We start from the raw sequence: 14802 nt of genomic DNA, 5'->3' as shown, positions 1-14802 counted from the left end.
CCACGTACTTTGCAACATCAAGCTTCATCGTCGGCCACCAGTAGTATGGTTTCAGGTCCCTATACATTTTAGTGCCACCGGGATGAATCGAGTACATGGTCTTGTGAGCTTCTTCCATCAGAAGATCTCTAATTCCTCGTGACTTAGGTACCCAAATACGATCTTGGAATACCTTCAGTCCATGACCGTTTGTACCAAACACCAACATTTTACCCAAACGTTCCTCCTTTCGGTCATTTTTCTCAGAAGCTTCCTCTTGAGCTTTCTTTATACTTTCCACAATGGTCGAGACAACTTCAATTCTCAACGCTCTTGGCCTTTTCCTTTCAAGATTGACTTTCCGACTGAGAGAATCAACAACAACATTAGCTTTACCGGGGTGGTAAAGTATCTCGCAGTCGTAGTCTTTAAGTAATTCTAGCCAGCGTCGTTGCCTCATATTCAGTTCCTTCTGATTAAAGAGATATTGGAGACTCTTATGATCAGTGAAAAGTTTGCACTTCGTGCCATAGAGGTAATGCCTCCATATTTTCAGAGCGAAAACTACCGCTGCCAACTCCAAATCATGAGTCGGGTAATTCTTTTCATGCTCCTTCAACTGTCGAGACGCATATGCTATCACCTTTTCTCTTTGGGTCAAAACACAAACCAATCCAACCCCAGACGCATCGCTATAAACAGCAAAGTCTTCAACTCCATCGGGTAGGGAAAGTAACGGTGCCTCGCATAACTTCTTCTTTAACTTCTCGAATGCTTCTTTATGCTTATCACTCCAAGCATAAGTAGCTCCTTTGTGGGTCAAAGCTGTCAATGGAGTAACAATCGAAGAAAAGCCTTGGATAAACCTTCGGTAATATCCGGCTAATCCTAAAAAGCTTCGAACCTCCGTGGGACTTTTCGGTTGTTCCCACTTCATCACAGCTTCGATCTTCGCTGGATCAACCATTATCCCTTCTTGGTTGACCACGTGACCCAAGAATTGGACTTCACGAATCCAAAAATCACATTTAGAGAACTTTGCATACAACTTCTCCTGCTTCAAAACTTCTAACACTTCTCGCAAGTGTCTGCCATGCTCCTCCTGGCTTTTCAAGTAAATCAGAATGTCGTCTATGAACACTATCACGGATTTATCAAGGAAAGGATTACAAACCCTCTTCATCAAATCCATGAACGCTGCTGGAGCATTGGTTAGTCCAAACGACATAACCAAGAACTCGTAGTGTCCATATCTAGTTCTGAATGCAGTCTTCTCGATATCTTGCTCTCTTACCTTTAGCTGATGATATCCTGACCTTAGATCGATCTTCGAGAAATAGATCGAACCTTGCAATTGATCAAATAGGTCATCAATCCTTGGCAACGGATATCTATTCTTTATTGTTGCCTTGTTCTGCTCTCTGTAATCGATGCACATTCTCATACTTCCATCTTTCTTCTTCACGAATAACACCGGAGCTCCCCAGGGCGATGAACTAGGTCTAATGAAACCTTTGTCCAATAACTCCTGAAGTTGCATCATCAGCTCCTTCATCTCCGTCGGTGCTAATCGATAAGGTGCTTTTGCTATTGGCGTGGTTCCTGGTAACAAGTCTATTCTGAACTCCACTTGTCTATCAGGTGGTAATCCAGGAAGATCTTCGGGAAATACTTCCGGATAATCACACACCTCTGGAATACTCTACATCACCTTCTTTTCCTTCTTAGCATCGATCATGAATGCTAAATATGACGTACATCCCTTGGTCAAACACTTTCTGGCTTTCATTAGAGAAATGATTCCAGAATTCACTCTGCGTTTGTCCCCATACACCATAAATGAATCCTTACCAGGCGGGTTTACTTTAACTATCTTCTTCTTGCACAAAATTTCGGCATCATTGGCGCTAAGCCAATCCATTCCCAACACGATGTCGAAACCATTAAGCTCGATAGGCAATAATTCCTTGTGGAACTTATTCCCATTAAGATCAATTAAGATGTCTTTCATACGATGACTAACAGGTACAAACTTGCCACTAGCTACTTCGACTAATAAAGCATCATCTAGTCTATCAATAGGCAAAGCTAGCTTTCTATCAAACTCATGCGAAATAAATGAGTAGTTGGCTCCAGAATCAAACAAAATTTGAGCAGGTAATTCGTTTACGAGAAAGGTACCTGAAGCGACATCAGCTTCATCTTTCGCAGCCTCAAGTGTCATTTGGAAGGCTCTCGCCTTCGGCTTTGGTGGAATGTTGGGCCTAGCTGCCTCCTTCTTCTTCGGACAGTCTTTCAAAATATGCCCCTCTTCATTACAACCAAAACACATCCTTTTGTTGTTCGGACATTCATTGGCAAAATGTCCAATCTTTCCACACTTGTAGCAGGTTACATCCTCACTACATTTCCCAAAGTGCTTTTTCTTACACTTATCACACCACTTCGCTTCGCCTCCTTTTCCTCCAAACTTTTTCGAATCAGATTTAGAAAATTTGCTTTTCTTACCGGACCTAGATGTTCCCTCAAACTTCCTTTTCTCACCAACCTCAACCTTGACGGTGGTTTTCCCTTAATCATGTTCTCAACAGACTTGGCAGCCCAGATAGCTGCCTCTAGAGTTAGTGCCTGACGTACTGGCACCTCGTACTCCCATGGGAGTCCCTTCGCATACCGGTCCACCTTTGTCAAGTCGTCTGGGACGATACGCAAGGAAAACTCCATCTTATCGGTGAAGTTATTGGTGTATTCATCAACTGACATGCTGCCTTTCGTCAATGTCAGGAACTTGTTCTCCAATTCCAACAAATTTTGAGCCGAGCAGAACTTGCGCTTGAACTGCACCAAGAACTCTGCCCATGACAATTGCAGTGGCTCATTAGGGCTCAACGTCTTCCCTAGAGAGTTCCACCAACGAACGGCTCCACCTTGGAATTGTCGCACGGCATAGATAGTCTGCAACTTACCTCTGCAGCCACAAGTCATAAAGGCCAATTCCATTTCGGAGATCCAATCCATAACCCCAATCGGATCCTCCTTTCCATTGAAGGTCGATGGTTTGCAAGTTAGAAAGTCCTTGTACTTGCATCCCATTCCATCATTCCTTCCACCATGGTTGTCTTGCCTAACTATCGGTGGGTTGGCTTGACCAACAGACCCACTAAAGTTTCCCCCTTCCGAGTGCCCTTCATTTAATTCAGGCTCTTCCACACGAATTGACAGTTCTTCACGATTCTGTTGAAGCAACCGTCTAGTTTCATCCATCTGATGATCCAACATCGTCTGAATCACCATTTGCACACCAGCCATGGTTATTGGTTCAGGTGCTGCTGCTACGGCAGGTACTTGTTCAATCACTGGTGGTTGATTCCTGTTTTCGTCAGCATTTCCAACTCCACTTCTGGTTCTCACCATTTTGATCTACACACCAAATAAGGTGAAATTAGATCCTCAATCATGATAGAAATTCAAATCTTCCTTACCACTCTGAAACGTTTACATGCTAGTTCTAATATCGTAGACGTACGCTTAGAATCCTACACACATAAGGTTTCTAGATCCAGTCGGCAACAGACCATAGATCCGAACAAATAATATCATATATGGAAACATATAACATTTAGCACATAAAAGCATTTTAGGCAACTTTCCTAAAATAAACCAGTGCTCGTGTCTAAAACACAACAGACACACATCTCAAAATTCCACTTAGCATTCTACGTTTAAGTCTAGAAATCCTACAAATTCCTAGTACGCTTAAACTAATGCTCTGATACCAACTGTGACATCCCCAAAATCTCGGCCAGAAAAGACCGATTTCATTTATGCTTTTAAAATAATTTCAGAGTAAATCCTTTTGATTTGAAAGAGTTGCGGAATTTGTTCCCAAAAACAAAACATGATAAAACAATGTTTACCAAAGCATTTCATAAAAGAAATGTATTTTTCATTATATAATCAAAACTCGGGGTGTCATGTTCCGATACAGACCAATAAGCATAAACGATAACATTGCAAGTCATTCAACAAATATATACATATACAGACTTGTAAACAAAACAACTGATGGTTCATCCATCTCATGCCCTCGCGCCACTTCCTGTAATACAAATAAAACTGAGTGGGTCAGGCTTGGGAGCCTGGTGAGCATATAGGGTTTCAACCCACAATAAATAATCATATTTAATTTTCACCAACCAACAATAACCCAATTACCCATTCCCGTTATTCTCACTTTATGTCCCTAAAACAACTAACACAAGGGACCTAGTCTAAGAATATTTCATCGGGGCGACAACACATACTTCGGGGGTACCTCAGCAATATAAATCAAATAAGGCAACCATGAGGGGGATGGAGTACAACGAATGAACACCCGAGTTCATTAATACCTACAGGTGGCAAACCTGCTAATGTTTCCACAAGACTGTCTAGAATAGCCCGTGGTCGTCATCTAAACTCCGCTAGATGACTAAGTCAAACAACAACGAGGCCTCTCATTTGTTTATTACACACCAACTATCTATCTATGTTCTACCCAACATATTAGTAGATAAAAATATACATTTTTATACATCGTTTAAAAACCTGTATAGCATGCTTTAATCAACACATATTCCACATAACAGATGAGGCACACACACACATAACACATATCTCATAGAGAATAAATCATTTCTATGAGTTAGAAGAAAATGAATACACATTCACACACATAACCACAAAATTATACACATAATACGTATTCCGTATAAAATACTTCATAATTATGTGTTAGAAGAAAGTAACTACACACTCACACCTATACACAACAATATACTTAATACACTCGAACCAAACTTGTATTATTATCGTGTTTATGAAAGGTAGTATACACTCACTTGATCAGAAGATGACCGGACAGCACTACGACTTGCAGAAGTAGTAATCCTCAGCAGATCTGAAAGATCTTCACAAAAATTGAACTTCTCGCGGGCTGAGCTTCGGCTCGGGTATCTGAAAGATGACCGGACAGCACACACACACTCTTGTTTCCGCAGTTACGAGTTTATTTTGGGATTGATACTCTGATATTTGATTGATCGAATGTTGTGGTTTTCAACTTGGTTTTCGATGTGAAATGGTTTAATCAAACAATGTTTTAATTATTGATGCTTTTATGTAATGTTTTATAACGAAATTTTTGGACGTGAAAATTGGGTCGTTACATTATGGGTCGAGATTTTATTATTAATTGGATATTATTTGATGTTGTTAGCGCATGGATTTTTCGGACCAGCAGACTGAGATTTCATCGGAGTGATTCTGCAGCTTGAGGTGAGTTTCCTCACTGTGTTTAGCGGGTCGAAGGCACCAATGTCGGCCCATGGTTTATTATGTTTAGAATGTTTGTTGTCTTTGTGACTCTTGCACGTGTTATGTGTTTATATGTATATCGGGAAAGGCGTGATGATTATATTGTATGATATTTATCTTTTGTGATTTTTATGCATATGTTTATATGTTTGTATATATACCAGGCAGGGCCCGATGCCTGGGCCTGATGACTGGCATATATGTTCTGAGCAGGGCCTGATGCCGAATGGAGCCCATTATATGTTTTATATGTATGATATGCGGTATTTTGGAGAACCCACTAAGCTTTGTGCTTATGGTTTTCAGTTTATGTTTCAGGTACTTCTGATTCGAAGGGAAGAGCCCAGATGATTGCAGTGGACACACTACATCGTTTCACGTTTTTATATTACTCTGATGCACTTGGATGTTATTGATACACTTTGATTCACTATACTTTTTATGATGATGTTTTGGATAATGGTTTTATTAACTTAAAAATCGAAATTTTTGGTCTAATTTTTGGGATGTTACAAATGTTATAAACTACACTCTAAAAAACAATTGTAAACTTGGTCATTTATGGTAATGTTATATTGGGAGGTAGATACTCAAGCACGTGCTAATGCGACTTGTTCGACTTCCTACCAATTCTTAGGACCTTTATGTGACACTTTTTTTGGCTTCTTTTTTATTAGAAACTTTGGGTTGTTTGGACGGTTGTATTTCGGTTACTAAATCCGGTATCGATACAAGCTCAACTTGGGGTTAAGAAGGTTGGATTTCTTGTTGTTGTAAGGCCAATAGGAGCACCAATATCGCACACTACAGTGAGTTGATGTGTCACTACGGTGGTGCGGTGAACAATACACCGCCTGGTGTGCGTTGGTGTGGTGACCCTCCTCGCACAACACTATTTTACCGCATCTCTTCTCTCTTTTTACATGCTTCTTGATCTTATACAATACAATATCTATTGTTGCTTATTTTGAGGGTAGTGTTATGTGACCATATCCAATTAGTAAGACAAGTGAGATGGGGCGAAAGAAAAATAACATGACGATAAGGTGGCAGACAAAAAGTGAGAGAGCATGGTTGAAAAGCTACACCAAACCATCCTAAGACGTTTGGTTGAAATGAGAGTTGTTCCGGTGAGCTGGTCACATCAACATCACATCCATGACATAGTGTGTATACACTGGAAATCTAGTGTGCTTCAGAACGTTATTTGCATGTTAAATCTTAATACCAAGATCAAGATTTCACGGTCATAGTTTAGATTTTAGTTTTTTTTTCTCTTAAAAACTCTATAAAATAAAATCAATATAACAAATATATACTAATAAATAAACTTTATTGACAAATAAATAGGTTTGGCAATGGGGTGGGTTTGGATCGAATCAACCTTGATCCAAACCCTTTTAAGAAATTCCAAAACCTGATCCAAACCCGCTGGTAAACCACAGGGTTTTGAATAATCAAACCCATACCCTTATCCACCGAATAAGCAAATATCCAAGCCCGCCCCGTAACCCGTAGGTCTTTTGAATAATCGAACACATTTTACTTAAATCATAAAATCACATTTGTTAAATAAAACAAATGTTGATTTAGAAAACACATTATGTACTCAAGAGTTTCGATTGAAATTAAAATCATTATTGTAGTTACGTCTAATTGGTTTTTAACCATTGATTGCATTGATAGAGAATAACAATTACAAACTTTCTTCCGGTTAATAAATAAATTTATTGATTTATAAATGAAATTGGTGATTATATGATGAGATATAAATTAAATGACATCATGATTCTTGGAAGAAGATTGAAAGTCTAGAAGTTGAGTCATCGAGTCCTATGTAAAAACATTTTACTCTTTGACATTTTCTCTTTGGACTTTCGATTGAAATTTAAAGTAAAATTTAAACAGTATAAAATATAAATGTATAATTCTAAAATTTATATGGGGCGGGTTATAAATGGAGCGGATCGGTGATGATCCATACCCGACCCTTTTAATAAAAGGGTCAGCGGGTACGAGTCGTTAACGGGTGAATGGATCAAAAACTATGCTCCAAACCCGTATAATTGTTAAATGTTTGGATCGGATCAGGGTCAAAACCGACTCCATTGCCGGGCCTACAAATAAACACAAATATTCAAAATATTTTTTTAATTATATTTTTTTCGATGAACAAAGAGGGAGTATCTTCCTTCTTTGTGTTAACTTCATCGCGTTAACTGCATCACATGCCCACAACGTCCACCTCTTGAGACCACCTAAACTCCGCTTTGTTGGATCTTCGAGTTCAAAATTTGTCATTTCGTGAATTATCTAAGAAGATAAAATGGTTCTGGCGTAAAATCAGGTAAAAAATCTCGACTTTTATGTGTTCATGGTGTTAAACCCTACTAAAAGTAAACTTCAGTTAATCAAAGCTTTGTCAAATTGATCTATAAACCTAGAACTCATCATCAGTCATAGCGCCCGTTCCATTTGTCTACATTGAGTGCATATCTCTATAAAGTTTGTGACTGATGGCATCATCTTAATCTATAAACCCCTTTTGGTTTGCGGTTACTTTCAGCGACTTCTCACTGAGATTAATTATCCAATTTCTCTTTCGTTCAAGTGCTAATTCTTCCAAAGGTCGTTTAAGAATTCTTTTTGCATGCTTACTATTCTTTCTTCTGGTTATAGTTTTCTTTGGGTTGGTAGTATTTTCTTGCACACCAAGTGTTTGATGAAAAGCTGGCATTGCAGATTGCAAAACAATCTGCTTTAAAAACACAAGTGAAAGGAGTATCATCACCAGATTCCATTTTCCAATCTCAAAAGACCTGCAGTATGCAACTGGTAGCGAAACCAGTTCAGAGATAACACTTGTTTATTAAGAATCAAACTGAAGAAGACTAAGCAGACGACATCTTATTCCACTGACAATGTTTTCAAGGAGTCTATGCCGATTAAGAAACTTATCCAGACACAATGGTCATTCCTTCTATAATTCAAGTAGTTATTTCAAACATTCAGCTCTTATTACAGCTTTCCAGCCCCTTCTTCACAACAAACCTTATGCAACCACTACTCAGCATGCAGCTTCTACTTCTTCTTTGAACCAAACTGAACTAGCTAAATTTGCTGCTATAGCTGAAAGTTGGTAAGCTCATTTCCTTTTCTTTGTTTTTTCTTTTAATTCATTTAAATATCTACTTCTGTTATTGATGAATGATATCATACAATAAACAGGTGGGATGCTGAAGGGCCTTTTAAGCCATTGCATATCATGAATCCTACAAGGCTAGCTTTTATTCGGTCAACACTTTGCAGACATTTTGGGTATTATCATCTTTTCATATATCCTTCAATTGATAATTCATATTGGTATCTTTTTAATACATTTTCCACATCAATAGAACTATTATCTTGTATTAACATTTAACACATTGTACTTACTAATTAAAATTTTAACTTTTTCACAGAAAGGATCCATTTTCTGTGAGGCCATTTGAAGGACTAAAATTTGTAGATGTTGGTTGTGGAGGAGGTATTTTATCTGAGGTATAATTAATATCATATCCAAGGGAAAATAGACAAATAATTAACATAAGACACTAACATAATTTTTTTATTTTTTAAATTTTTATCGACTCTTGTCAGCCTTTGGCTCGTATGGGAGCTTCAGTCACTGGAATCGATGCTGTGGATAAGAATATCAAGATTGCACGTCTTCATGCGGTATGATTAATTAAAAAATATTTTCATTTCTTTTTCAATTCTTAATTTTATGCATTTTTTTTTCTTTTGTTCTTGAGTTCTTTCCTTCTTGACATCATAATTCATACCCATTTTACAATTTAAGTATCTTTAACTTCGTATTTCTTTCTTTTTTAGGATTTGGATCCTGTGGCTTCCTCAATTGAATATCAGTGCACAACTGCAGGTATCTTCTATACTTTATTTAACTTTTCTCTTTTATAAATAATACAAATTTAATTTTTATAATGTTTCTTTTGTGTTACAAATATACAATTATGTGAACAGAAAATTTGGTTGAAGAACAAAAGAAGTTTGATGCTGTTATTGCTCTAGAGGTATACATATCATTTACCCTTAAATTACAAAATGTTGATCAAGTTATTATTGAAGGGCATATTAGACATTTAACAGATATGTGTTTTGTGATTTTCTAAAGGTAATCGAGCATGTAGCAGATCCTGCTGAGTTTTGCAAATCCTTGTCAGCATTAACAGTGTCTAATGGAGCTACTGTTATCTCAACAATAAACCGTTCTATGAGAGCATATGCAACTGCAATTGTTGCAGCAGAATATATCCTGCATTGGGTATGAATTATGATCATAACTTTTTGAATAAATTATATTTTTGGTCCCAAAAAAAAAATTCTCTTGCAATTTTGGTCCTTATTTGAGGTTCTTGTAACATTTCTTGCTCTATGTACGTGTCAAAGATAATCATTTTATTTGGAATAGGGACCAGAAACCTCAAATAAGGACCAAAATTGCAAGAGAAACTTTTTTGGACCAAAAATGAAAATAATCAGGGACCAAAAATGTAATTTACTCATACTTTTTTACTGCTAAAATGAATATGATTCATCAAAAACCTTGATCTACAACATAATATCGGACTTTTCTTTAAAGTTTTATTTGGCTTGTAGATTTTAGAGTTTTTGTGACAACTTTTTTTTTTTTTTAAACAGCTTCCAAAGGGTACACATGAGTGGTCGAGTTTTTTAACTCCTGAAGAACTTGTATTGACATTGCAGCGTGCTTCAATTTCTGTAAGCAAATGCATATTGACTCTGGTCAACATAGATTAAGTTTAAAAAAGAGTTATAGTTATTTTTGTTTTGCTATTTGACTCCATTTTTGTAGGTTGAAGAGATGGCTGGTTTTGCGTACAATCCTTTGACTGGTCAATGGTCTCTTAGTGATGACGTGGGTGTCAATTTCATTGCTTTTGGGATTAAAAACAGCGAGTAATTCCTTTTTGAGCTAAAATGAGTAGTTTCATTTGCAACTGTTCTTTGTATCAATAAGTTATCCCCCTTTGAATGCTCTTTGGGAATACAGCTACAGTTTTTCCTTAGAATCTTGCACATTTTTGTTTGGCTTTGAAAAGTGGAATATAAATCATGACAAATAAAAAAAATTATGTTATTGAACTTTGTAAATTATTACTATATGTTTTATAAATAGATTATCTGTAATGATCGTTATAATGAAATTACATCTTCATTTCAAAAACTCTTGTAAAAATATATAAGTTACTCTTTTATTTTATTAATTTTGTTATTCGATAAATGTTTTTAAAGCTATTTAAAATAAAAGTTATAGATATTAGTAAACATAAATTTGTGGACGCACCACAAGATTTTCATTTATCCATAATTAATAATTATTAATTATTAATAATCAATAAATAATATACAAAAATTACGACTCAGGCCCAAAGACTCCATATTTGGTCATTTTGGTGTATACTGATGTCGAGTTCGAATTCGAACAAGGTCGAAACTAGTGATACGCAAAGGTGATGCTTTGGCTTCAAACGCTTGTTCAACTTTTTGTTGGAGATGGCTATTAGATCACTCTCTCGGCGAACCAAAACCATATACCGGCTATTCACCGGAACTACACCTTCTCCGACACCCAATCTCCGATTCATCTCACCTCCACCCTCCTCCCTTCACCACCCGTTACCACCATTCTCTTCTCAGTCTCTCCTCTCTTCCGCCTCACCTACCATTTCCTCCTCTTCAACAGAACTCATCAACGACATATCTCGCATCCTCAGTGACTACCGGAGCCCCCGTCACGACATCGTTTCAGCCCTCACTCCCTTTGCCGATGCGATAAGCACCGACTTGGTCGAACAAGTACTTAAACGGTGCAATAATCTTGGTGTTTCTGCACACAGGTTCTTCCTTTGGGCTAAAAACTTGCCTGGTTTTGTACATAGTAAAGATAGCTATCATATTCTCATTGATATTTTAGGTAGAAGCAAACAGTTTCCATTGGTTTGGGATTTCCTCGGAGAAATGAAACAATCTCAATCTTGTGAAATCACTTCTGTAATCTTCTGGGTGATTTTTAGTGCTTATTGTAAAGCTAATTTGCCTTCTGACGCCATTAGAGCTTTTAACAACATGGTCGATTACGGGATACAACCGAGTATCAATGATCTGGACCAGCTTTTGTATGTGCTTTGCAAGAGGAAGCATGTGAGGGAAGCTCAATCGTTCTTCGATAAAATCAAGCATGAGTTTATTCCCACCGTGAAAACCTACAGTATTCTGGTTCGAGGTTGGGGCTACATCGGAGAAGCAAGTGAAGCACAGAAGGTGTTCGATGAAATGCTTGTGAGAGGATGCTCTGTAGATGTACATGCTTACAATAGCATTCTGGAGTCCTTATGTAAAGGAGGAAACGTCGATGAAGCTCACAAGCTATTCCGAGATATGAGATCTAAAGGGCTCGAACCAGATGCTTTCACTTACTCCATTTTCATCCATGCTGCTTGTGATGCAAACGACATCCATTCAGCCTTTCGAGTTCTTGACAGGATGAAAAGGTACAATCTCATCCCTAACGTCTTCACATACAACTCCATCATCAATAAACTCTGTAAATCCGATAAAATCGAAGAAGCATACCAACTGTTAGATGAAATGCTCGAGAGAAAAGTTAAACCAGATGTGTGGAGTTACAACGCGATCTTATCATTCCATTGCAATCGATTAGAAGTAAACATGGCTACTAAATTGGTATCACGAATGGATACAGATTCATGTGAACCAGATCGACATACCTATAATATGTTGCTTAAAATGTTGATTAGGGTAGGGAGGTTTGATAGGGTCACGAGTTTATGGGAGAAAATGGAGAAAAATGGTTTTCATCCTTCTGCTTCAACGTATGCTGTTATGATTCATGGTTTTTGTAGGAAGAAAGGGATGGTTGAAGAGGCGTGCAGATATTTTGAAATGATGGTTGATGAGGGGATACCACCATATTCTTCTACTTGTGAGGTTTTGAGGAACAAAATTATAGGATTAGGGTTTGCAGAGAAAGTGGAGATACTTGCAGAGAAGATGGAAAGAAGTAGTTCTTGTTCGATACAAGATCTTTCTGATATTATGAGAGGTAATATGAAGAATATAAAGTCAAAAAAGGAAGAAAATAGCTCAGAAGAGAGCGATTATTGAGATTATAACAAGGTTGCTAACCTTTTATTTGTATTGGTCTTTTTATATCAAACAACCCCTTATATAGATAATATTCATACAAAAATAGTTATTTTGGATATGTACCCTGTGCGATGCTGCTGGAACCCTTGAAAGGATTAAATAGAAAAAAATAGCAATGTAATTTTATTATTGACTACCATAGCATCCAACTTTCATTTATTCTTGTTACTTAAGAAAGGCTACCTAAAGATAACTGTGTTAACCAAAAACTAAGCAAAAAACGGGATATCATTTTGAAAGTATGATGTCCTTGTAAGAGAAAATAGTGAAAGTCGACTGCGTTGGTGTATGTATGTATGTATGTATATGTAATAATCACAGTATCACATTAACAAATAACAAAGAGATGGAAAAAATGGGGTACATATTACATGGATACAAAAGTAAACTTTATATCATTTTGAAATCATAAGCCTTATGTCATTTCAAAAGCCCTATGTTATGTTTTTCTAATTCTCTTGGAGAAAAAATGACTTAATAGGATAACATAGTTTTCGCTATGTATACGATTAATTCTTACTTTTTGTTTTTAAAATAAGCCCTTGAACTTATTGTTTTTGTACACATTTAGTCCTGAACCGACTACTTTAGGTTAAGTCATTCGTTTTTACACATTAAGTCCTTTTTTTTTTTGCAAAATAAGTCCTTGTTTTTTGTATACATTTAGTCCCTATGATAAGTTTCTTTTGGTTTTGCTCACATGACATCTTATATGAGAATCATTAATAAAACGTTCTCATATGTGGCTCGTATGTGAAGTGGAATCATGTGTTTCTTGTCTTTGTTTTGGGACAATACCATCTATATTCAATGGCAATGCAACTTCATTCAATATCATTACAAACTACATTACATGAGGTGAAGAAAATATATTATTCATAATGATTTCAATTGTTGGAAATAATGTCCAAGTTTATAATAGTTGGTAATATTACTATTAATATCAAAGTCCTTCTGGATTACACGTAATGACAAATTTAAGCAATTGTTGACATGAGAGTTTATTGGGGATCCAAATTGTTAATTTATTAGTGATTAGTAAATTAATAGAAGTTCATGACGTGCCTCCTTAATCCTCGCGACAAAACCCTAAACGTTCTAGGGTTTTAGTATTTTGTGAATTCACATTGGTTTGAGACAGGAACCCTCCTCTTTAACAGTTGCAAGCTTATGTTCAAACCTATTTGCTGAAAAATGATCAAAATCGACATACCGAGGAATTAGGGAAGACACTAAACTTTTTTTTCATGGTGTTACTTTGTCTTAGAAGTGAGAATTTGAGTTGAGAGAAAGAAATCATAAAGAATCTCATTATCTCTTACAGAGATAAATGAAGCTGAAGTCGAAGATATTTTATTCCTAGAGAAAACTAAGGCATCAACATTATTTGATCGATACATGAATTAGGTTACTGATATAAGTGAGGGACAAGCCATATATGAGAACATCTTATTAATGATTGTCTGACGTAGGATGTCATTTGGGTAAAACCTAAAGAAAATCGGTCATAAGAACTGAATGTGTATAAAAACATCAGTTTGAAATAAATAAAAAAAAACTATTTGCTGAAAAATTATCAAAATTGACATACCGAGGAATTAGGGAAGACATTAAACTTTTTTTCATGGTGTTACTTTGTCTTAGAAGTGCGAATTTGAGTTGAGAGAAAGAAATCATAAAGAATCTCATTATCTCTTACGGAGATAAATGAAACTGAAGTAGAACATATTTTATTCTTAGAGAAAACTAAGGCATCATCAGTATTTGATCGATACATGAATTAGGTTACTAATATAAGTGAGGGACAAGCCATATATGAGAACATCTTGTCTGACGTAGGATGTCATTTGAGTAAAACCTAAAGAAAATCGGTCATAAGACTGAATGTGTACAAAAACAACAAGGACTTATTTTGCAATAAAAAAACATTAATGACTAAATGTGTACAAACTAAGAATTTAACCTGGAGTAGTCGGTCATCACCTGGATTAGGTCATAAGGACTGAATGTTTATAAAACAACAAGTTAAAAGGCTTATTTTACACAAAAAAAAAAGGACTAAACGTATACATAGTGAAAACTATGTTACCCTATTAACAAAAATATTGACATGAATTTATCTCTTAGGCACTAGTTAGAACCCGGAGAAATAAACAAACGGTAACCTTAAATCGAAAATCAAATACCCAAAATAATTATACATCAATTAGTAAAAGA

The 14802-nt window shown here is 36.4% G+C and overlaps 2 protein-coding genes across 4 annotated transcripts; both read left to right on the top strand.

Annotated features, from left to right (window-relative positions):
- Window positions 1–7509: 7509 nt before the first annotated feature.
- Window positions 7510–10509, top strand: COQ3 (coenzyme Q 3). 3 transcript variants are annotated; one of them, XM_079017702.1, is made up of 11 exons: window positions 7510–7681; window positions 7901–7962; window positions 8077–8473; window positions 8563–8652; window positions 8796–8874; window positions 8974–9051; window positions 9208–9256; window positions 9358–9407; window positions 9509–9658; window positions 10036–10116; window positions 10211–10509. In XM_079017702.1, exons 3-11 carry the CDS (start codon window positions 8256–8258, stop codon window positions 10316–10318), a joined length of 903 nt encoding a protein of 300 aa, XP_078873828.1. In that variant the 5' UTR covers window positions 7510–7681; window positions 7901–7962; window positions 8077–8255; the 3' UTR covers window positions 10319–10509. The 3 variants fall into 3 exon arrangements, with proteins under 3 accessions (XP_078873828.1, XP_078873827.1, XP_078873829.1); XM_079017701.1 differs by lacking the exon at window positions 7901–7962; XM_079017703.1 differs by lacking the exon at window positions 7901–7962 and having other exon boundaries at window positions 8014–8473.
- Window positions 10510–10794: 285 nt separating this feature from the next.
- Window positions 10795–12744, top strand: LOC145070201 (Pentatricopeptide repeat (PPR) superfamily protein). Its single transcript, XM_079017143.1, has one exon. It carries the CDS (start codon window positions 10912–10914, stop codon window positions 12541–12543), a length of 1632 nt encoding a protein of 543 aa, XP_078873269.1. The 5' UTR covers window positions 10795–10911; the 3' UTR covers window positions 12544–12744.
- Window positions 12745–14802: the final 2058 nt, after the last annotated feature.

Source organism: Lactuca serriola, chromosome 8, assembly GCF_051521515.1.
Source record: "Lactuca serriola cultivar US96UC23 chromosome 8, Lser_US96UC23_V15, whole genome shotgun sequence".
Taxonomy (NCBI): domain Eukaryota; kingdom Viridiplantae; phylum Streptophyta; class Magnoliopsida; order Asterales; family Asteraceae; genus Lactuca; species Lactuca serriola.
This window is presented reverse-complemented; position numbering and strand designations above follow the sequence as displayed.